Here is a 24717-nt window from a genome sequence, read left to right on the forward strand (position 1 = left end):
TGACCTCCATGTTGTACCATTATACTTTAGCTGCTTATGATTCTGTGCTCACCAAAATACAGTATTATCCTTTGCTCCTTGGCTGAATGTATTTGTCCTCCATGAAAATCCATTTCCTGGTATTTTTTTTTAAGACATTCTATGTATAGACAATGAATAAGCTAAAAAATTTATAAAAAGGGGTAGGTCAAAAACATTTTTATTTTAAGGATGATCTCCGACCCCAGCTTAAAGCATTCCACGCAAGAGCATTAACAGGACAATTGAGACATGATGTGGAGAACTCAAGATTACTTGGTGGAAGACATGCATTGTGTCAAGATGTTAGTTGCTGCACCCGATTAGAAAAGCACTACAACTATAACAGTGTTCCCCAAACCTCATCACTCCAAAAATAATTTGATGGTGGTGGCATTTCAGATAAAACATGCTGCCGACACAGATGAGTAAGACCCCTGAGAACATTGTTTTCCATATATTTGGACATGAAAAGAAAGTTACAATTTGGGTTGATAATTAAAATGCCATTATAGAAACTGTCATTTGTGGTGAATGCTATTAAAAGGAGCTGTCATGTGCATTGGCAAGTGCAGCAGCAAGCACTTGCCACACAAGAGATTGACAACAATAGAAAGACTGTCAATAATAGAGACACAGAGGACAGACTGGAAGAGGGGGAGAGTGAAAGAAACATTGTGTCAGTGCTCGACAGATGTTAACAATAATCTTAAAATTTGTCGATTATCTCCATGCATTTGTTAATCCATTTTGGCAGTCTTGGCTCATTTACAAGTCATCTAAGAGTTACTGATTTTTTCGTAGCCCTTGTTGGTGAGATGGTGGTTTGGGCAAACAGAAGAAACAGGGTTACATGCAATGGCTAATCAGTGTTCTCTAACCATAAATCACCAAAGTAAATGCCTTTGCATTTCTGCCTCATTAGCATTCACAGCGTGACAATCTATAATTATTATCAAAATTTATGCAGCATTACTAGTGGAACCAGCAATACGTGGAATAATGTAAAATCAATTTTCATCAAAGTTCTGTGTAGCAGCGGACACAATTTCTCCTATTAAAAATAACTTCACTTCCATATAAATGCATGTAACAACTGATTATTGTGTTGGGCCAGGTCTGTCACATTATGTTAGAAAAGGCTTCTAAAGACTGTGCTTCTAATCTAACAGCATTATCTTATCTTATCTTATCAAAAGCCTGGATTCAAAAAGCAGGACTTACAGTTGCAAATTACAAACATCTTTCCCTATATTTTAAAATCCAATATTTGTTTCCTTCATCCACCAGGTACTTTGCACTATAACTGCTTTTGTTTTGTGCAGTTACAAGCTGTTGAACCTCAACAAAAGCTCTTATGTGATGCTGTTGATAATAATGCCAAGGCTTAGTGGCAGTAAATGAGAGTAACTCACAAAAGGCAATCTGTATCTCCTCCATTGGAACAAAAACCCAAAATGCTGCAGCAGTGCAATCACAGAGCCAGTGCAATTCATGTAGACCTGTGAACGTACAATTCCACTGAGAGATCAATAGCGTTGTGTCAGACAAAAAAGAACATTGCTCCGGGCCAAAATGAGGAGAGTAAGCAATCTAGGGACTGTCAATCTGGAGGTTGCTGTAGTGAACAAAGACTGCAGTGACTTGTGCAATTACCTCAGGATCAGTCATTTAGAGAAACTCATCCGAGAGATGTTTGGGCAGAGGATGAAACGGAGCCATAAACTTCATTGGTGATTCACCCAGTGAACTTCCTAAACTTCCTCAGTGGACGCATGCCATTCCAAGGACAGCCCAGCAGCATTTACTGTGCTTCCACCTTTGTGAGTACAACTCCTGCTCCCCAGTGGCCGGGTCCTCTGTGTGCGCAGTTGACTGTGGCAATGATTATAGTGATAATGGTGATGATGACAGTGACTGTGATGAGTATTAACAGACTAGTTGGGGGGAGATCTCCCAGGGCTGGGTTCAAAATGACAGCACTGTGGCAGGCCAGACGTACACACCACTCCTTTGACATCATGTCACATTGGGAGCACATTATCTCTTCTCCACCTTCTTTTGTTTTCCTCTGTATTGACAGCCCCCTACCGAATCGCTTTGGAGACCCATTCACAGGTGACAGCCTCTCTGACTCTGCCTCTCTCAATCATGCTCACACTCTCACTTTTGTCCTTTTACCTTCACTCACCCCACTCTGCACCCTCCCTCTGTATCTGAGTGTTTTGTCTGTCCCCATCTCCGTAAATATCTGAGCACTCTCCTTCACCTGTATCCCTCCCCTCTGAATCGGTCTCACTCTTTCCCTCTTATACTTGTTCTGCTCCCCCATGGGGTAATTGCTCGGAGCCAGGCTTCCATTTTAATGACTATAATCGAGGCCAGAATTCTTATGCCTCTAGATTTCTCCTTGCCTGCGTCACAGCGGCAGCACTAGGGAGAGGAAGGCACATAAGCCCCTGAGGAGTGGAGAAAACCACTAGTCGATTGTAATTAGAGTCCTATTTTCGCCTATGGAAGTGGAATAGACACACCTTCAGAGAGAATTTAACCTTTCTGCTGTGCGTATGGCATGGAATTGCATAAAGGCAATAACACTGCCATGAAGCTTTGCCCCGACCCCATCTATTAACTCCTTAAGCTGGGTCACTTAGACAAAGATGACTTTGGCTTCATTAAAACGTGATAGAAGCTTGCATCGGTATCTCGAGTGGGTAATATTTCAGCCAGCTCATCAAGCTTTTAAGAGGGTGCTGGTGTTGTAGCAGTCAAAGCAAGGTCAGCTCATGGGCTTTGCAAAGAGTCTGTCTGTGTGTGTCGGTGCCTGATTTGGATGAAAAAAAAGGGGTCACAGAGTGTAACTCCAGTTTGCCAGGGAAAAGCAGGAGCCAGACAGATTTTTCATGTGTAATTGACTCCAAGAAAGTGGGAAAATTCCACTGTGGTGTTTTCTGGGAGGCAGTGTGTTGAAACACCACAGTGCGGCGCGCCTAAGAGGCCCTTTTTGCATATGTCCTTTTTACATATAAGCATGCCCAGGCACAGCTAATAACAGCATTTCTCTGAGGGCAAAGCCTCATAATGGGGGAGGAAGAGGAGCACACCAAAACACAGCGTTTCCAAGGGCAACAAACTGCAATCTTGATACTAGAAATGATCTGCTCAACAGCCCTTTAGATTGCAAGGACTAATTTGACCACATCATTTCATTTATGTTTGAGGGAAAATCTCTCCACAACAAAGAAAAAGGATAAACCGCTAAACTAACCGGGAGTTCACTTTGCCCCTGTTTGAAGCTTGTATTTCTGTAAACACAAAACACTGAACCTTTTTAACAGCGAAACACAGATAAAGAAATACGTACACAAAATGTGGCAAGTGTGCGGCTGATGAATGCTGACAAGAAAAACAAAACTCCTTTCATCACTCTGGATGACGCCTGAAGTGCTGTTGATACTGGACATTAGCCAGCAGATAAAAAAAATAAACTGTCCATCTCTGACATTAGCACAAAAACTTGCTGAGGGATACTGCATTTAATGTTGAGTCCTTTATGGCTGCAAATGTTTCTGCAATAAGCCTTGACATTTCAAGGGTTATGTTAAAGGGGAACTACGCCTTCCTAGGCCATAGAATTAACATATCTTAATTTAGGTGGTGTTCTCCTTTAATTACCCTTAATATGCCAACTATACAGCAAGGTTTACTCTACAACGTCTGAGTTGTCAGGAAGGCACAAGCCTCGTCATCACCTACCATCCCTCCCACTCTTTCCGTTTCCCCACCCTACTGATGATGCAGCACAAACCTAACCAAAATAGGCATACTGAGAAGCCATTGAAGACGTGTGTGCACATTAAGGAGTGGTTGGTGAGGATGAAATCAAAGTTGAAGCAGCTAAAGGGCCTGCAGTCCCTGCAGCTATTCCTCTTCTGGGAGATGCGGTAGGAAGCAGAGATGAGGGCAGAGTGATCACTGAGAAGACCTGACCTCACACTCATTGACACCTGCTCAGTGGGTGCCAGAGGCTCCCTTAATAACCCACCTAATGGCTTCTGTATAGTTGTTTAAAAATAAAATTTGGCTTGTTCTCAAAAAGCTGTTGAATATGGTGCTGGGTGCAACTGCCAGGATACAACATCATCCATATGCTACTGTATGTGCATTTACATTTGTGCATAAAACCACCTGAATGGAAATGCCAGAAATACTTTAACAAATAAATATAATTCTCTTAGCAATAATAACGTATTTTCTTCATGGTAGATAGTTCTTGCCTATGATGATAAGTTAAACTTTCTTTTTGTGATTTGCAAACAAAGAGACTCCACCACTGCCACATGCTGATCTCTTGTGCCGAGAACCATCTCTGGTTTAAATGTGCCTTGTAGTTTTTTTTTCTTCTTGTAAACAAACCTAATAGGTTTACCTAATGCATTGTGCGTAGCCTTGACACTGACCTAATGACGTCATTTCCGACCTTATTGAAGTCATGTTGGTTTGTTGGGTTGATTAAATACCTCAAACGGGCTATTATTTGTTGCCTACCTCTCTGACACAACTGAAAGTCCAACAAATCTTATGTAAACCTAACTTATCACCTTCAGCCAGTTGTGATTGTGGCCGAGGTATCGGTTCATTTCAAAACACAGGAACCCGACAGTTTAAGTAAATGTGACTTAATTAATTCACTGTACAATTAATTGTAATATGGATTTGAGGTCATAACATATCCCCTACAGCGAGTAAATTGCCCTACATTTGAAGGAAGCTCAAAATATAACTTGGCTTCCCAACTTGAAAAATGTGTTGCAAAGTTTGTTTTTGTTTGAGTATATCTCAGGCATCATAAATGACATTTTGATGATGTAATCTTGTGGCACTCTCTTCCCAATATTTACATACTGTAACAGCAGCTTTTGGAATCACAGTTTGATTTACATTTTGTTTTACCAACACGTTGAAAACTCACTTGAAATTTGTATATTATTTGGGTAGAAACATACCAAACACGTTGAAAACTCACTGGAAATTTATATATTATTTGGGTAGAAACTGACCAGTCACATTATCTCAAACATTATCTCTGTCAAAAACTAATTTCAAGCCAATTACATTGCAGAGCGGCCTGTATGACATATTCTAATGCCACTACATTTCATACCTGTCGACATTTATCAATGACCTTTGTTGATCTCAACTGATGCAAATCTTTGTGTTCTGCTGTTGCAAAGTACTTCAACCAGACCAAAAAGAAAATGTCAGATGTAATATTTGACATTGTAAATGTGGGTTCTTTTTTAACACTGAATATACTCAAGCACTCTAGAAAGGTCTCCTAATCAGGCAATGAAGTGGCATTTTACATATGCATGTAAATACACACTGTTAGCTCAAATGATTTTATTCAAACAGTAAACTGCTGATGGCCAAGTGGTTAATAGCCACTTGATTGAATGTGGCCATCAACACACACTCAGAGAATGCTAGACTGAACCTGTACCTCCACTCTGTGTAAGGCACACTGGATACAAGCATGAGCTAAAGGACTAAAATGAAAATTCTTAATGTAAGACGCAGTAGTATCCAGCTTTAAGAGTTCTTCAGCTATCTCCGACACTAAGGGCCGGGTCATTTCTAGAGTTGCACTTGGATGTTCTCATGAAAAGGCTGAAATAGTTCTGGATTGAAAAAAAAAAGAGAGCTTGGAAAAGAGAAGTTCAAACCCTGTTTACTTTCTCTCATCTGCACACCTGGCCAGTTACTGAGCAAGTAGTCATTTCTTTTCAGCCAATACCAATATTAATGCTGATGCAGATTGTAATATTTACCCATTCATTTCAATACCACAATGTGTCTAGTTTCCACCAGTGGAGGTTAAATGTTTTACTGCAGAACAAGATGCAGACATGTAAAAAAAACACTGCTTCATTACTACCTGTTTTGCTTTATTAGTTACTTTATTTTTTCCAAAAGTCTGCAATCACTGAAGGAGAGGAGCATAAGTTAATTAAACTCAAATGTAACAGAATGTTACAAACTAAATCTAGTAGTACTAATAGTAATAGTGTATCAAAATATAAAAAATGAACAATACTTTTAACAACTTGCTGATTAAAATTAATTCAGAGTCATTTCTTGGACTATAGGATACTTGGATAGTCAAAGAAACCCCTTTTTGCTTTTTAAGTAATTTGTGTTGGCATTCTAAACAGTTGATTTATGAGGACTATGGTTAACTGCTCCTCAGATCTCTGCAGGGTAAATCCAGGCAGCTAGCTGGACTATCTGTCCAATCTGAGTTCTCTCGCACGACTAAAACAACTTTTGAACCTACACATGTTCCACCAAAACAAGTTCCTTCCCGAGGCTATTTTGCAGCTGCACCTTTGCTCTGTCCGGCACTTAGCACCGCCCATGATGATTGTGATTGGTTTAAAGAAATGCCAATAAACCAGAGCACGTTTTTTTTCTCCCAGGTCTGAAAATGCCAGACTACTACCAATGTTCCATGATTGCTGGATATACCAACCAATGTTTACTTTCCTGGAGTTAACGAGCACATGCGGAAAGCCTAGAGGAACATTGCAACTCTTGTGTAAGTTTGCCATACTACCTTTCACCACTAATTACTTTAATACCGCCGTTAAAACAAGCAAATAATACGCCTATTTGAACCTGATGTGGCGATATATCACAGGAAGCCAACGCTACATGCATTACTAGAATCATTATAAACTGCACCGCCGTCATTAAACGCTGACTGTGGCGATATCAACATGCCATACTGTTGATGAAAAAGACAACACTAAAATGTAGTTAAAAGGGGAACTATGCAGCTTTTTTAGCTTAATTTACCTTAACTGAACAGCTTCGGAGTCATTGGAATGGTTATATGACTTTTTTTCGAGTTGAATGGTGGTCATCTCACTCCCCCCTAGCGCCTGTGAGCGGAAAAACCACCCTGGCAACTTTCAGTTGGTGAGCTGCCGGCCTCAGCGTCAGGAAGTATCGTGTGATATCAGGTCTCGCAATGTATCAAATTGCTTCACGGCACTGCACACATACGCCCATTCAGGAACCAGCTAACAAGGTAGCGATGGAGTTTTTCACACTATCGTTATGGCTGAGCCGGCTAAAAAAAAGCAGAAAGCTAGGAAAGCATTGTCGGAGGAACAGAGAAAGAGGAAACTGCAGACTGAACGAGCGAGGAGTAAACATAGAAGCTGCCAAATATCTTTTCCGAAGCTGTAGGGGGAGCTCTATAGAGAAACCTGAGAGCAAAAAGAGAGAAAACAGCAAAGAAATGGCCAAAACTGCAAAGCGCCCCTTTAAAACAAAAACTTACTTTATTCCACCTCCAACTTTTCTCACATTGCCGGAGCCGGCTGAGTTTGTCTCTGTACTCCGGTTTTGGTGGTTGATTAACGCATATTTTTGTTTTGAACGGGCACTGTAGTAGTATTTTTAAGTCAGATTGGATGTTCCTCTCATCACTCTCCTGGCTCAGATGATGCCAACAAAAAGTGAAGAGAACAATGGGTATATAGGTGTCAGGCCGCCATTGTAAATAAGAACCTGTTCTTAATGACTTGCCTGTAAAAATAAAGGTGAAATAAAAAATACAATACAAAAGAGCTGGCAATTGCACTGCCAGAGCTCTTCAATATAATGAGAATATAACATAACAGTAATAAACAATAAAACTACACAATCTATATGCTGCAAAATGTATTTTGCTATAGGATTCTCATATGGAACTACCCACCTCCCCCCCTGTTTTTTTTTAAATATTCCAATAAATACCAAAGACATCTTTGGTTTTCGGAATAATAAAAAACAATGTTACCACTTTATAATAAACACCATTAATAAACGGTAAATTGATAGTTAAGTAAAACACATTGACAAGACACACAAGGACGTTGTGGTTGCGGAATCGACACAAAAGCCTCCCACTGCCTCAATTACACTTAAGATTAAACAGATAAAAAAAACTAGGTCTTAGATAATCCTCGAAAGAACCCCTTAGGTTAATTTAAATTGTAATAAGATAATACATACTGAAGAGGGGAAATTTGTAAAGTTAATTTTTAATTTACAATACAGTTTTAGGTTTTTCTGGTTGAGTCAGGCTTGAAAAATAGCATGTGTGGTTCTTCAAAGCAGGTGTTGCAGTGCAGCAAGAAAAACATGACATTTAAACACTCAAATGGGGTCTGTAATGAACCATTAAGGATGTGTCATCCCGATGGTGGATCAGTGCTATTTAAGAGGCACAGAGCAAAGGCAGGACCCTGATAACCAGCAACTGCAGCATTACAGACAAAAAAGAGTAAGAGGGAAGACATAAGACCAAGCAAATATACACACAGGGGGAATGCAATCACAATACGTTGGTGAATCTGTCCTTGTTTGGGCATCTCGGCAAAGCCTGTGCAGCTGTAAAAACAGCAGTGACAGAAAAAGAAGTTTGGAAAGAGAGACCAATAAAAATGAAGAAAGACAAGGAGTGAAAAAGACAAGTGAAGGGGAGGGAAATCTGTCAATGGAAAGGCAAGAAAAAAAGGACAAATAAAACAAAAAAGATAGTAGAGCTATAGAGTAAAAACTTACCAAACACCCAGTCATACTAAGCCCCAGCCCTAACCGCGACCACAGCTACAGCACAGCAGACTTGCATGTTTACATCGACAGCGGGATTCCTCGAAGGTCTGCCTCTCAACAATCACAGGAAAACCTCACGCGAAAGCACAGAGGGGAAAAAACACACTCACACGAGCCTAGTCTCCTGACTAGCCTGACCTCCTCCATCTTTTCACTCTCACTCACCCGCTGATTTGCCTCTTCAACTCTGTTAAATACTGAGGAGAACGATCATTTTACTGTCTCGACTCTTTAGCAAGAATTCCCTCTGAGGCATTTCTTCAGCCAGTCACTCTAAAAGCCACGGCTCAGGCAGGCTACTTGCTCTTCCTGCCTGCCTGCCTGCCTGCATGGATATCTGCTCTAACCGGACGAGCCACTTAGGAATACTCTAGGGAAGGAAGTGACATAGACAGGTGCTCCCTCCTTCCTTCCTTACTCATGTAAACACTTTCTTGCAGCAGGCCTGAACAGGACATCCGTGGGATATTTGAAATGAATTAAATGCATTTGCTGCTATTTATTATCAAACTGTAGCTCAACTATAAGGTAATTTAAGGTGAAAAAATAGGTATGCAAGATTTCACATAGGAGAATTAACATAATTAATTATTAATTAATGAATCATTAACAAACTCTCTTTAGCCTAGTTTGCCCTGTGCTGGATTCCTAATATGGAGGGCTGGAGCAAAACCAGAGAGGAAAGGAGGGTGTGCATTTGTGTGTGTGTGTGTGTGAGTGTGTGAGTGTGTGTGTGTGTGTGTGTGTGTGTGTGTGTGTGTGTGTGTGTGTGTGTGTGTGTGTGTGTGTGTGTGTATATATATATGACAGAAGGCAGTGTGGATGAATCACAGAGAGACAGGCAGAGATGGAGTGAGTCAGGGAGCATGTCCCTGCACAGGCTCACAAACCCAGCTAGAGATGATCTTCCTGGTTGTCCATTGACTGGCCATGACTGGCCATGACTAAAGGCAATAAACAACCAATAGCACCTAGTCAGTCATTCCACCTCAAGATAAAACAAAGTAAAGCAAACAAAGTCCACTCCGACCACAGTTCTGCTTTAAACAAAAATCTTTCTGTCATCCCACACGCAGCGAGATGCCAACTTTCTACTTTGGACTCTGTGCCGCAGAGGTAAGTTGTATGATTACAGTGACAACAGGGTGTTGCACAGGAAACAAATGTCCACATACATCGCCCAGTGGATTTCTTCTTAGTTCAACATGCGAGTCACCAGACAAGTTAGCATTCACTATGTCACTGTACATAAATGGTTCATAAAAGCTTTACCGTGCTGTAATATAAGAGATGGAACATGAATCAACGCAGTATGAACAGAAGCAACACACTACCTGTTCTTTGACAGAGGCCAGGATGTTGTTGGCGGTGTTGTCGGCATCCATGTTGCGGCGAGTTGAACCGTCGCGGATGGTCAGCAGAAGCCCCTCCTCCGTCAATGGGCTCTGCTCAGGAGCTGGCATTCCTCCTGTGTGGACACACACACACACACACACACACACACACACACACACACACACACACACAATCTGGTCACCACAGGCGCTCTTCTGAAAACAACAACACAATCTTGGTACACACATACCAGACTGTGTGAATGCGTGTGCAAACACACTCCACTCATAAATACACACTTGAGTTAACCACTCCCTGATACACACAAGTGAGTGATGCTGAGAGTGAAGTATCAATGGTTACACGCCACCACCAGCAATACACACAAACACCCACCCACACATGCCATATGGCCCAAAGAGAAAAAGACTGTCAATGTTTCACGTCTGTGACAGTGCAAATCAATGCCATATGGCCTTGGGACAACACACGAGTTAAATGATGATCTGTGTATGTAATACAGTCACATAAAACAAACACATTGTTCAGAAGGACGGCCAGCGACTCTAGTGAAGCCACAAAACAACGTAAATTAAAATCCAAGCAATGCAAAAGCTGCCCTTAAATACCAAGCATGTGTGCGCTAGGGCTGTTGAAATGAATCATTGCATCGATGCATCGCGTACGGACGTCGACGATTCTGCATCAATGGAGTGACAGACCATAATCGATTATGGCCTACTGAAGTTTGTTTTTCTTCCGGTTGCTGCTTTTTTGTTTTTGCCTTTTGTCTGATGTCTGCTGTGTTTAGACTCCACTACATTCAGGAAGTGTCTTTTTTCGGAGCAGATGCAAAAAAGGGGTTGTTCATATATCTGACTGCTTGAATTTGTTGATGAAAACCTTGTGTAGCAATCTATAATAATATTGAGGAGGTGATGCATCGTGATATCGAATCGATTCGAATTGTTAACAGGATAATCGTAATCAAATCGAATCGTGAGACCAGTGAAGATTAACACCCCTAGTGTGCGCACAGGTCAACACCATTATGCATTTGATTTTTTTTTGCAGCGATTTTCAAAATAGATTTTTTTCCCTAGAATCGATATTTTTTATTTTATTTATTTTTATCAATTATTCACCTAAATATTTTCTGTTCACGTGGTACCGCTGACTGCGACCATCATATCCATTTCCAGCACAACAGACTGAAAGCAGAAAATACGTACATGTTATGTACTTCTTTACAAATGAAATAAATGTCAGACTGTCTGCAGGTTCAGACTGACATGTGACGTGCATTCTTCTTAGAAAACAATTAGTTTTTAGAAATGTCTCATGATATACGTATTGTCTCTAGAAGAGAAGTTTGTGTTAAAGAAGAAGGAAAAAAAATCGCAGTACTCAATACTGCCTGTTATGCATGTTTGTGTATAAGACGCAGTGGAGAGGTTTAAAAAGATGAGCGAGGCCAGGCCTTTGGAAAATAATAGAAACAAAAAACAAGTCAGCAGCCCGACGGAAGACATAAGGTGTTCCTGTCTCCTTCGCTCTCTCTGGCCTCTTGTCCGGGATTAAAATGAGAAAGGAGAACGAATAGTTATGGTCTCATTATATCTGTTGACAGGAAGAGTGTCAAGGGAACACTGCTCAAGGTGGATCCATATTTACTAGAAGGAGGCTGTTGAGCCAGACAGGGCAGCTAAAGGCTGCAATGGCTGCCTCATACCTCAGAGCTGCAGCAGTAGACAAAAGCAAGAGGTCTAATAACACAGGAAGTATGTGACTTTAGGGAAACAGGGATTTTACTATCACTTTTACAGTCTTAGAGATCCACTGCCGCTGTCATCTCCAAGATACAAACATAAAGACAAATTCCACCCCTTGGTTTCTACACATACGTATATCTTGGCCTACATGCTGTACTTTACTAAACCACACAGAATGCAGTCAAGGTGATACATGTTGTGGTGAGAATCAGTCTTTATATGACGCTAATGTGTAGAGGAATATTAGCTGCTGAAACCACCATGAAATAACCATTACAAAATAGCCCTGCTGCAAAGAACTGAACTCTCCCTCCATTATTATTATATAGTAATCCTAGTCCATAATGGCAGCCTCAGGGTGACTGGAAGAATTAATATACAGTAGCTTAACTGATCAATTCAAAGGGTTAAAGGGTAATTTGCTGTCATGTAAAAGCACATGAACACACACACACACACACACACACACACACACACACACACACACACTAATCATTTAGTGCAGGCTGACAGCCAGTTTGTGTGAGCTGGCTGAGTTGTTTACAGTGAGAACATAAAAGTTGTTGGCCAGGGCTGGCCAGGGATGAGGCATTGGAAAGGGGCTTAAGTACGTGGGAGGTCCCCCAGACATTAGGGCGAAATGTGACCCTGAGGTATTCTGGGAGTCTGTCACCAAGGCAGCGTGAGCATTTCAAGGTGTCTGAGCTGAACCGGGGCATCTGCCAGCCCTGGTGTTAAATGACAGATACGTAGTTTTACTAGTCCTAAGTCTGTTAGTCCACACAGGATATTCCATGTGTTCCCCTGTCAGTCTCCCAAATTCCTTTCCTGCTCATTCATAGTGTTGCAACACACTGCCCTGACTCCCTCCCACCCGCAGCCTTTGAATCAAGGACATGGCTCTCGATTCCCAGAAAAACGCAGCGACAGGAAACGGGGAAAAGCTGTTTGAATTTGACCTAACTCCTCCTCTCTGACTTCTGCACAAACACAGAGAACAACACAGACAGGACTGACTGAGTGCACATTTAAAGCTTACAGAAGTTGCCAACCCGGTCGAGGTGGACAAAAATCCTTTCTGCTTTCTCTTTCAGTATCTTCTCAAAGAGAGGAACCACAAAAAGAGGTGTGCAGCTATGAAAACTGGTCACTGTAATTGTCATGTAAATCACCATAGATTAAGTATAATATAGGCCTTAACACACTTAACCTTTCTGTAACCCTTCACCTGACCAAAATCTGTGAATATAATCTGTCCTAATGAATATTTTTCAGCAGTCTAAACTTGACTGTAGGGAAGTGCACATTAAGCAGACTGCAGGAAATTGAACAAAAAAAATAAAAATAAAAAAACATACAAAAAAGGAAAGAAACTCCTTGAAACTTTGAAGGCACCGCTAAGCAAATGTATCTGAGCCTACCTCTGAAATTCCCCATTATATCTGGTCCACAATGATTTCACTCTGCTTAGCTTGGAGTTCTCAGGAGCTCTGAGATGGGAGTGAAGACAACGATGCTGCTGCAGCACACGAGTGACTGGTTCTTCAACATTTCTCTTTGTGTTTCCCTCCAAATGCTGAGGGGGAAAGACTGAGAACAAGGTTCAAAGCCAAATCTGTGCAGCTTTTAAGGCTGTCATTAGGTTAATGCCTAAGGACAGTATTGCGTTGTTCCCACAGAGAAAAGAGAACCTCATCCTGGTCTAAATAATGAGGCAAACCATTGTCTAATTATTAGCATTATTATTTCCCTTGACTAAGCAGGAAAAAAAAGTCTTCATGACAACATCTTTGAGCATAGCTAGCTAATGACAAAACACAGCTGATTATTTTAAACAATATATCTTTCAGTGACAGATTTATCCAACTATTCGAAATGCAATAATAAGCATCTCTTTAACCAGACAGTCTTTCTGGTCAAATCCAAATCTCCCCTTTAAAGTATCGTAATCCTCAATGCATCCATGTCTGCCAAGAAAAGTCTTAGCCTGACTCCACCCTGACTCGTCAGATCATGTGATCTGATCTACTGAACTCTGATTCCGGCCACTCCTCAGAGCTTCTTACACAATCCCTCTTTCTGTGATTCTCCGTCTTCCGGATTTAATGTAGTTTATGGTTCAATGAAGGAAATGGAAATGGAAGATATAGTGCAACATGTTTCAAAATCTGACCAATTCTGTTAGTGTCAAATCTTAATTAAAAAAGCAAGTTTCTGAAGGGTTGCTTAAGACAGATCTACTGTCCCAGATTCAAATGCTGCCTTCTTGCATCAATTTTATCTACAGACAAGAATTGATCAGTTCTCTGATCCTTCTGAAAGCCACCTGTGCCTTGTGTCACCTTCCCCAAGGAGCACTGCAGCAGCAAATATAACATCGGCCGTCACACAGGCTACGTTTACATGCACACGGGAAACCAGGTTACTGGGAGAAATCAGGTTAAAGCAACAAACCAGAGAACGCATTTACATGCACCATAATAACATGATTATTGTAACTCCTGCGTTTACATGCAGCAGGTCAGTAAGCGCATTTCTCCAAGGGCATATGTTGAGCCAAGACTGCATATTTAAGTGCATCAGTGAGTTACCATTCTGAATCCTGAAGAATTGTTTTCATTTCTGGTCAGCGCATTTGGATTGATGGTGCGATGAGAGGTTGGGCTCTGAAGAGGGAGAGCGCACTTTTCCTTGACTGTGTTCATGCATCTGAATTTTACAAATATCCTGCACTTAAACGGATAAAACCAACTTATTTCTTATCTGTCTGTCAGTCAGCAGGGAGGTAGATCTGTCTTCAGGAGGCTGAGTGACACAAGGTCACAGACATTCAACACAGACAAATGGAGATGAGCTGAGACATTATTATAAACTAGCCTGAATTTCAATTGCAGGGAGTCTCGGAGAAGCATCAGTTCATATGCTGATTGCTCTGACTGGCTGAGCTAAAAAGGGCCTGGGAAATCTACAGCTCAAACTGAGCTGAGAGCTGCCTAAGAAATGTACAGCAGGCTCCGCGCTTATATACTGCACCTCTTTTTGGTGACAAAAGAAGTGATAACAGTTAATTACCATCTTCTTAAAACTCTTTTTGAGTTCTACATACAGAACCAAACATAGCACTCCATGAAGTGAAATCACAAGAATACCTACTCATAAAAGCTACATTGTGTACATTGAGCTAATAAATATTTTACCGTGTATCAAGCATCCCATTAAACCTCTGCTTCCAACATATGCACTGGAAATAAACAATAAGTGGTTAAACAAAGTGCATGCTTTACAGTATATCTAAGATGGATTGAGGAGGGCAACCATGATGCACAGAGGGCTGACATTGTGCAGGTTTTCATCCAAACACCAAATTTGACTAATTCACCATGTTCACGGATTAACACAACTTCAACCTGTGCAGGAGGAGCTGATCAGTGGAACAATCTGGTGTATTTTTAATGAAAACCCACATGCTCAGGCGTCTGTGGCACATGGTTGCCCCATGGCACTTATCTAGAGTGACCTAGCAGCGTTATGTAGCATGTGAACGCTTTGTGGGGAGAAATACAGTCCCATTACTAATCTCTCAGCAGAGCAAAGACCCACAATGCTTAATTGCATCATTCACAAAGTGTATTGACTTTCTCCGATAAAACTAAAATTTGTGGTCCAGTATAAATTATCGAAATGAACAATCACATTTTCCAGCCACAATTATAATCATAAAATATAATCTATAAAAAAATAACTTGCATTGAAACTCATTGAAGACATTGAAGACAAGGATAATAATATATAATGGTAATTTGGACAGCAACTGGAGTGCTGTCCAAATTACCTTTATATATTATTAGCCACAATAAATCCCCAGAATGAAGACAGAGGTAGAAAACACTCAAAAAGCATTCACAACAGCAGGATTATGATTTTACAGCAAGTCACTCAATTCTGAAACAATATTTGAAATCCCTTACAGCACACACTATTAGGCTAAACACGTCAGGAAGTGTTGACTTGACAAAGTAACTGCTCTGAGCTCATTTGAAAATGTGGTTAACACAAATATACCAATGGTCCTGCAAATACTGCATGCCACTGATTAACCTTAACCTCAGACAGTACACTCCTCATACTGTGACTTCTTAGTAGGTGCCACATGTGGAAAATTCTTTGAGGAGGATGACGAATTCTCTGTAAGCGCTCAATGGACTTGCCAGCAACAAAACACAAAAAAAAGTTATTATTAGATCCCTAGATGTTTCACTTTTTGCTGCTCTCAACAGCTGAAAATGCTTTGCTCATATCGACACACCCAACAGCAAAGAAATGTCTCCTTTTCAGAGCAGAAAAAAGTCTCACACACACAAACAAACACTCTATCAATCATTACCTTAAATAAGCTACACAGAATGATGTAGCCTCCTTTAAATAGACACATACCTGTCCTGTTGATATAGGGTTAAACGTGGTGAGAAGTACGAGGCTATATGGAGTGGAGAGACAATAGTCTGGCAGCATCTCCTCCACTTTCTCTCCAAAGCGGACATGCAAAAACATCATACAGAAGCTGCACCCATGCCTACCTCACACCTTGACCTCACCCCGACAAATGTTGCAATAACCTGAGGGGCCTATCTGAGCATGTGTATCCACAGGGCAAGGCTTGCCTCTGAGTAAAGGCAGGAAACAGTCATTTTACAATCTATTCAACACGCAAATGCACAAAGACTAATGTCACAAGCTGCATGCACACTCCCTGAGCTGCAATTTATCTTGCGAGATATGTTTACTCAACAAGGACATAGGGAAGATGGCTGCAGACCAAATAATCCATGTTTGCACTGTGCAGCAGTAAAAACACAAGGCTAACTTTCTGTGAACAACTTCCTAAAGTGATCATTCACGCTCTGCATCATTTCCCTTATAACAATACCTAAACTAATGGGGAGCAGAGTGGCTCAGCATCCCATCAGCTGTTTTCAACATGTCACCACCAGTAATATGTTGTGACAGAAGAGGACATAAATTATTCTGATTGCATGTAAATCCCTTAACTAGAATCAGAGTTTGTGCTAGACAGACGTGCTTCATCCTGTCGCACATTGTTAGACGCATACGTTTAAACACCCTAATGCCTTTCTGCATACAATTACAATGCAAACACAACAGCAACAATGCTTCCCAAGAAGGAATTACAACACAATGCTCTGTACATCTCTAGAGAAGTCAATGCAATCAGCTCATTCCTTATGTAGCGGATGTGGCACAAGACAAATGTAACAGGAGATTTTATGCACTAAGCTAGTTGACAAAGTTGAAGAAAAGAATTTGATCATGGGGGTTGTTTATTATTAAACCTCATTTAACAGTTCAGCTAAAAATGTGTTTAATCAATGCTGCGGTTTTAGCAACCCTATGCACTCCATTTGCTGCGTCAAACATTTTCCCACTGCTGAGCATATCAGATGGTCATCAAATGATCGTGTTAAGATTTTATGTATGGCAGAAATACCAAATACCATCATCCAAACGGGAAAAGGAAAATTAGCATTACACATGCTCTGCTCTTGGTAGTGTCCTGGCTCTCACAATGTAAGGTGTCTAACGGAGCTGACTCAGCATCTTCTATTTAGACTGATTACAGCATGATCAATCACAAAGCTATGAATTGTATGAATTTTGCTTAGCTGACTGCTTCTTCATAAAAAGGGCAATTTTGTAGAATGATGGCTTTTACATTTCCTGTCATACGTACACCTCAGACCTCGCTCTAAAATATTAATGAACCACTTCATGCGTGACTGTGAAAAAAAGATTAAAAAAAGATTATTAATAGGCTACATATGACCACCTATCCATTTCCTGTTTTGTTCATGTCTAGTTGTCATATCGAGTTGGCAGGGTCCTCAACTATATCTTTCACCCACCAAAATAGTGATCCAGGTACAAACAGCCGATTTTTATTAGATGTTTTTCATATGGCTTATATGGCTCCAGACGTTAGTGGACATATTTCAGCTACATGACTGTATTTCAGCATGTTAAACCGTTGCTGAATCTTAAGGATTCCTTAGTGACCGAGTATCCACATAGGCATCACAATAATGGACCAAAGGGGAAAACCAACATGGGGGATGATACAGAGATTCTGCCCAGGCTTGTCTTTAAACTAGAGGCTCATTTGGGATTTCAGATCTAAAGGTTCAAATGAAGGCAACATGACTAGCTGTTTGTAAATTCTACATCCAACATTTGGGTATATTGATATACCATTACAAGGTAAACACTGATAGAAAGGAGAACATCTGTCAATAGTCATCCCTGTACGGTGTGCTGTGATTTCTCCGACAACCATGAGCTTATACGTGGCCGGGTTGTCTCAGTGGGTAGAGCAGGCGCACATATACTGAGAGGTTTATGCCTCAACGCAGAGGTCCAGGGTTTCGAATCTGACTTGTGACAATTTCCTGCCTGTCTTCCCCCTCTCTCTCCCCTTTCTCACATACCTGTCCTGTCAAAAATTTGCGGAAAACCCCAAAAAATAATCTAAAAAAATACATTATACATAAAACTCTGAAGACTTACTGCAAGAACAAATAAGCACACTACCCTAAATATATATTATATATATATATATATACTGATTATCATTAAAAGTATCAATTAACTGAATTGAATCACAATGACAACAATACATATTGAATCCCAATTAGAGCCCTGTCTCAACAAGTTGCTTTAAGACACCACCAACCTAACAAGCCCTCTATCGTCACTGTCAGAGTGCTGCCTGTCATTTTAGACAAAACACCTGCAGTATGAGTAAAAAGCCAAAGCAGCAATCGCTTTGGCTGCTCTACTTGCACAAAAACAATATATAAAAAGTGATTGACATCAACAGATTGACAATCTAAGATGAACTTTGGGAACCAAACATGACAATCTAGGCAAGATTCTTATGCTCAGTGGAAATCATGATAGGCTTTCTGCTTTAGGCTGTAAATATAACCTTTTTATATTGACAACTATTCCTCTTTTCATTCTAATTGACAAGCTTCATGCTCTACATCTGTACAAATACGCTGGAGTCTCCTGGCTTAAAGCTTTGCTGAAACGTTGATCAGAGTATTGAACAGGCTCTTCCACAGAACAAGAGTAGAATATTGAGATTGAGAGATTAAATTCCACTCTGCAATGACACTGACTAGTGAACTTTGGTGAACTTGAAAAAACAAAACAAGTTAGGAACTCTGTTCCTGTGAAGTATTATGAAAACAAACTAAGAGAGTGAGATGGATAAACAGAGGCCTGACCATGTACCTGCCTGCTCAATGCTTCTTCAACATGTTATGGGGCTAATATGCACAGTTTCAAGGCCTATAAAGCCTCAATCAATCAATCAATCAATCAATCAATCGTATAGCATCCTGTGCAGTTTAAAGTGCTTCACAGATGACTGACAAGCAGATAAGACAAAAAATATAGACCCTAAAACCATAAAAAAAGACCAAAACAATTTAACAATTAGAAAGCAATGCACGTGAGACAATAAAAATGAAAAAGCAATAAAATAGATTTAAGAGCTATAATAAGAGTGATTGTAGTAAAACAGAGTGAAATAAAAACTGCATTCAAAAACTACATAAAAAGAAAAACAAGAATTATAAGATGACAATAAAATAGATTCAAAAAGTCAACTAACATCAACTCAGCATTAACATTTGCCTTCACCTGAAAATGAAGCCAAAATAAAGAAAATTGTAAATAAATAATGGAAGAATAGATTTGTTCTGTGCACTGATTGTTTTTCAATGACCCTGTGGTGGGTGGTTATACAGTATGTGAGATGTTTCAGAGATGGCAGGTAACAGCTAAAGAAGCAATTAAAAAAAAAACAGCTGCAACTTTTATGGGTATTGCAAACTATTATTTCCAGTGCACAATCAAAAGCTAACATGCTACTGTACCTGTTATTAAAGTTAATGCCAACCATAGCCGATAACAGAACTAACATCGAGCTAAGACTTAGGTTGAACATTTCAGTGACTATTGCCTACTCCATTTAACAGAGTGCTTGAGTAAAGTTGGGCAAAATGACTGTTACTTTGTATTAAAGAAGAAAGTAATCCACACTTATCACAGGATTTTTAACAATAAAATAACCTGCATTCAAATTGAATTGAAGGGGAAAAGAATAATACCTTCAAGATCAAACATACCGGGATAAAACAACTGAGATAAACCCCATAAGAACTAAAATAATAACTGGAATAAGTGAAATGTGTAAAAATCAATTCCTGTACCTAACCATCAGGACACTGACATGCATTGAACCATGATGCAGAAGGACTGAAGGAATGTAGTTACTAAAGTAAATGTCTGGTCAACCAACCAGCACCAGCTGGCATTTTAAAACAAAGACCTAGTTCAGGTGAGTATACACTGTACTGGATAACCAAACTTCTAAAACTGATTGGCTTAGTTTGTCAAAAAAAATAATCCTGGGAGTCTTACACAGACTGACAAAAAGGTGAATATCTCTAACTGCAATGTCACTGGGTACAGAAGGGAATGTAGGGTTTCTGTCAGATAGCAACATATGAATAATCTATCGAAGGGGAATTAATTGAAAAAATAAATCACACCCCACAAGTTGGTAAAATAAATGTACCTTTAGTTGTACTCTGTAATGATTCATGGAGGATGTATATTACTTTGCAGTTGTGCAGAGGTACACGTTTTTTTTTTTTAAAGATATTGTCTAGAATTTATATCCTTAGGATGCAATGAACTACAAGTGTGGGTTCTATCACGTTCATCATATTACATAGAGATACTCCTGCAAATCTTTTCATATATTCAATGTATGACATAACAATATGCTATTTCTTATCCCAGAAGCCACAAAATATGTGCACCTCTTTTACTATGTGTGAGTGATGTTTTTTTCAGCGTTTCTGGGTTCATTTAGGCTGCTTAGGCTGCAGCAGAAAATCTTAAATGATGTGTGAGCACCTGGGAGTAAATGTCCATCCCACAATAGGTGGGCTTTGGCATTGTTCAGGGTTACTGGTGCATGCAGAGGAGAGCGCACTTTGGATGCCAGGAAAACAGTTCTTCCTGAGACAAGAATAATCCCTTTAAGGTTGGATGGATTTGTAAGCTAGTAGAATTGAAGTCATAGTTTCTCTAGTGAAACATCAACACTTTAGACATTAGATAGTGCTGATTATTCTAGGATATTTCTCTGCTTCTTGGGGTAGATCTGCTAACTAAGCTTTTTTTCTAGAGAGTGAAGAAAACTTAAAGAGCAGTGTCTTGTTCGTTGAAGTTGTATCAATCTGAGCACCATTGCCTTAAGGCTACAGGTTTTTCATCTTTGATTTTATCATTATATCGTTACTTTGACAAGCTTTGATATCACACAGCCCCGCCCAGACCTGCCTCACAACTCCACAACCAAATGCAAAGCTTAGGATCTATAAAATGCCATTTTAAATGTCATGTGCTTGAACTGTACAGTATTTGTTCATTTCCAATGTCAACAACTCCCCTTCTCAGGAGTTAATATTACTTTGTAGCAGACTTTTAAATGCCTTGACATTTAAGAAGTAAATCTTCTGCTTCCTAGCAGAGTTCTATGGAAGCAGGTGAGTCAGACTAGTCCTGCACATTGTTTCAGTTTGTAGTTGTAGTCTGGGAACAGGCGTAAACCACGTGGTCACTAGAATGTAACCTGACATTGGGGAGATGCCTTTATCTTCAGACTAAATCCAGCCACCAAGTGCACTCACATACCACTCTGGGATGATACCTGATCCCACAAACAAGCTATAAGTTTTTAAAAAGTCTAAACCAAGAAGCACATATGCAGGCTGCGCTTATGTTTGTGGCATATGCGCTGAAACAATAAATCAATTAAGCAGTTAGTCAATTGACAGAAAGTCACAATGAAAATAAATTGATTCACACTGGGATTTTTTTGTACTTTGTAATTAAGATGTGGAGTGCATAAAAAGCATCAAAATAGAGCTTGTTTATTAATAAAAGTGACTGATAAATAGTATACATATATATATTTATTAATTGGCACTTGGCCTCCTGTCATTTTGCAAAAGTGTCCCCCGGGCATAGGAAGTTGAGGATCCTTGCTGTACATGCTATGGTAGTGTTTTCAGGGGTGCTCATTTATTATGTCCTGCACTCCACTGCGATGGTCTCCTGTACCACTCCACCTTTTACCATCAGTAAAGAGAGCTTTCAGCTGTGGTGATAATGTGAGTAGCAGTTTGAAATATTTATCAAGGTATTATGTGCCCTGTTGAGGCAATTCTGTAGCCACATAGATGGGATTGTTTGAGCAATGAGCTTGCAGGAAGACTCTAGTAGTAAGACCGCATGTGGAGCAACAACAGTGGAAAAGCTCTGTCCCTTTGCTGCTACTGTCGACATAGCAGACACTGGCGAGAGGCAGCCTTTCAGACTCAGCATGTATGGCCTATGGAGGGCTATTTTACTGGACAAAAATCTATTGTGCACCTAATCTCTAAAAGCGCTGACATGCTTTGTGTTCTGTATTATCTTTAGCTGTCCAGGATCCAACCACAGCATTAAATCTGGGGCTCTTTCAGGAATCTATCTACATATCTAGCTAGATCAACAATCAGCCAGCAGCCGCACATGTCAAGGCTTATCCACACAAGCCATTGCCAGGCAACTCTCTCTGCAACTTTGGCAAAGTGCAATATATTTTTTTGTAATTTATAAGAGCCTCCATTTTGCACACCCAATGCACATCCAATCTGCACACTATATGCATGCACTTTAAAGGGCATACTTTTTTGTTAAAAATTATATTTTATTAGTACTTGTGTTTTTTAAATTTGATTGTGTTTTGACTGCACTATTCTTAGTTGTGTTTTTTGCACATGTACTGCTGCTGTGATATGTGAAATTCCCTAAATAACGTATATCTCTCTCTCTATCTAATTAGTTAGATTTTTACATATGATAAGCACCCCTAATTTAAGTGTTTAGAGTGTGCTTTGCTGCTAATTCATGATTAAAAAGTAAACTTGGAATCCATTAATATGGTGTTGAATCTTCACAATATATTATAGATATTGAAAACATGTTTTATAGTAATAATTGGTATGCTCTCTGTTTTAAGTCTCCCAATTGATAGAACAAAGACAGATTTTTTGGAATGGAAATTCCCTACTCTACTGCATGTGGTTTGTTCTCAAGGGAGGCAGTAGAGAAACTCTTTTAGACCACACCATGCAAATGTGGGATGGAAAGAAGTTGCAGTATGTGGGGTGGGATTTGACGAAAACTTGCTACTACTAACTATTATTATCATCCCACTTTGGAACCACGCAATAGTAGCTGAGAGCCCCCCCACACAAAAAACAACACTACTAAAAACACAAATCCACTTTTGAACAAATCTGAATAATTATGGAAACTCTCAGATTATCCAGTAAACAATTTCTAGTGTAACATAAACATGAACAGTAGAAATACTTTTTGATTGTAGCAGGTTAAAAAAAAAACTTGTAGGCTAACAGGGGTGATCGCTTAAGCCTTGATGTCGGAACAGAATTAGGGGGTGAAAAAAGTACAAGGGGAGGCCTGCTAAACTGTTGTCAGTTCCAATTAAAAAGAACTCACCATGAAGATTGGTTCAAACAATCACACCAACACACAAAAGGCCTTTTGCAACGGTTGTGTTTTTGTCTACTGGGGCACAAGGTTGTTCTTTGTGCAAAAAATATATTTTTTCTTACATCTACTAGTACCTGCATAACCAGTACAGAAAGTTTCACAGACATACATCACTATCTTGTACAGCGAGAGTGATAAACAACCTGGAGTATGACAAATGAAACGGACAACAGGTTGGCTGAATGTCTGACCTGCTAAAACCTCTCTCCTAGCTTGTGCCAAACACAGTGACACTGCTTAGAGTACACGCATAAACTACTAAAAAAACAGAAGGAGAATCAGACTCATCAAACCAACGCCCCGCTGTTATTTCAATTCCACAGTAAACCACGCTCAATGGCTGTCAGCTGCGGAGCAGTGTGTGTCTTGTGTGGTAATGTGACTCACGAGAGGAGCAACCTAGCGGTTCCTCTGCACTGTGTATGTGTGCATCGTGTGTGTGTGTGTGTGTGTGTGTGTGAAATTGACTAAGTGTGAGAGAAAGTTCACATATGATCTCATTTGCCTATTGCACTTCCAACTTGCACTATGGCGGTGAAATGCAGGCAGATAAACCTTTCCACACCTGCATGGCAACAGGGGAGACTGGAAGCACTGCTCCCAGCATCTTTCATGTGAAAGGCCTAATATAAGGGTATGAGACTTGACCTTTCTTGAACAGCCATCATAACAAAATTAATAACTGCTTCAAGAATACTTGTGAGTTTTTTTCAGGTTTAGCCAGACAAACATGGCACAAAGGCAAATTATCTATTCCCCTTGCAATAACATTTCTGACACTGATATTATAGTGACCAGACAAGTACTGGGTTAATAGAATATGAGTTGAAGACTGAGCAAAGGACTTTAGGTTGTATGTGAGGCATATGTATACTATTGTGCATTTAATATCAGACCTACTTTTTAAGCCAAAGTGGGACATGGATGGTAATATACATGTGCCTCTTCTAAGGGTATAAATCCTGAGTGAGTTAGACTACCTAGCTAATTCACCAGGCTAAAAGAATGCTGCACTTAAATGCATAAGGTAATTTGACTATTTCTTTATTGAGCTTCCGGGGCAATAAAGGTGAGTCCATCTTGTCCTAAAAGGTAGGGTATTCTTGAACAATGCAAAGCATTAAGACCGCAATGTCTCGGTACACGTTAAAAGAAACGCCCCTGCTTAAAATGCAGATTAGGGTAATTAAATATGGCGTAGTTTGAA

General features: G+C 40.0%; 1 protein-coding gene across 14 annotated transcripts in view; it reads right to left on the reverse strand.

The window, feature by feature from the left end:
• LOC116049257 (plakophilin-4) overlaps positions 1-24717 on the reverse strand; it is a 79908-nt gene that overhangs the window by 54514 nt on the left and 677 nt on the right. For 5 of the 14 annotated variants that reach the window (XM_031298829.2, XM_031298797.2, XM_036004555.1 and 2 more), the window contains exon 2: positions 10020-10153. The exons of 7 other annotated variants lie outside the window; for them this stretch is intronic. In XM_031298829.2, the coding sequence (XP_031154689.1) occupies positions 10020-10153 (134 nt within the window). 2 more of the 14 variants (XM_036004559.1, XM_036004558.1) reach the window with 2 other exon arrangements.

The sequence above is a fragment of the Sander lucioperca genome, chromosome 8, assembly GCF_008315115.2.
Source record: "Sander lucioperca isolate FBNREF2018 chromosome 8, SLUC_FBN_1.2, whole genome shotgun sequence".
Taxonomy (NCBI): Eukaryota; Metazoa; Chordata; class Actinopteri; order Perciformes; family Percidae; genus Sander; species Sander lucioperca.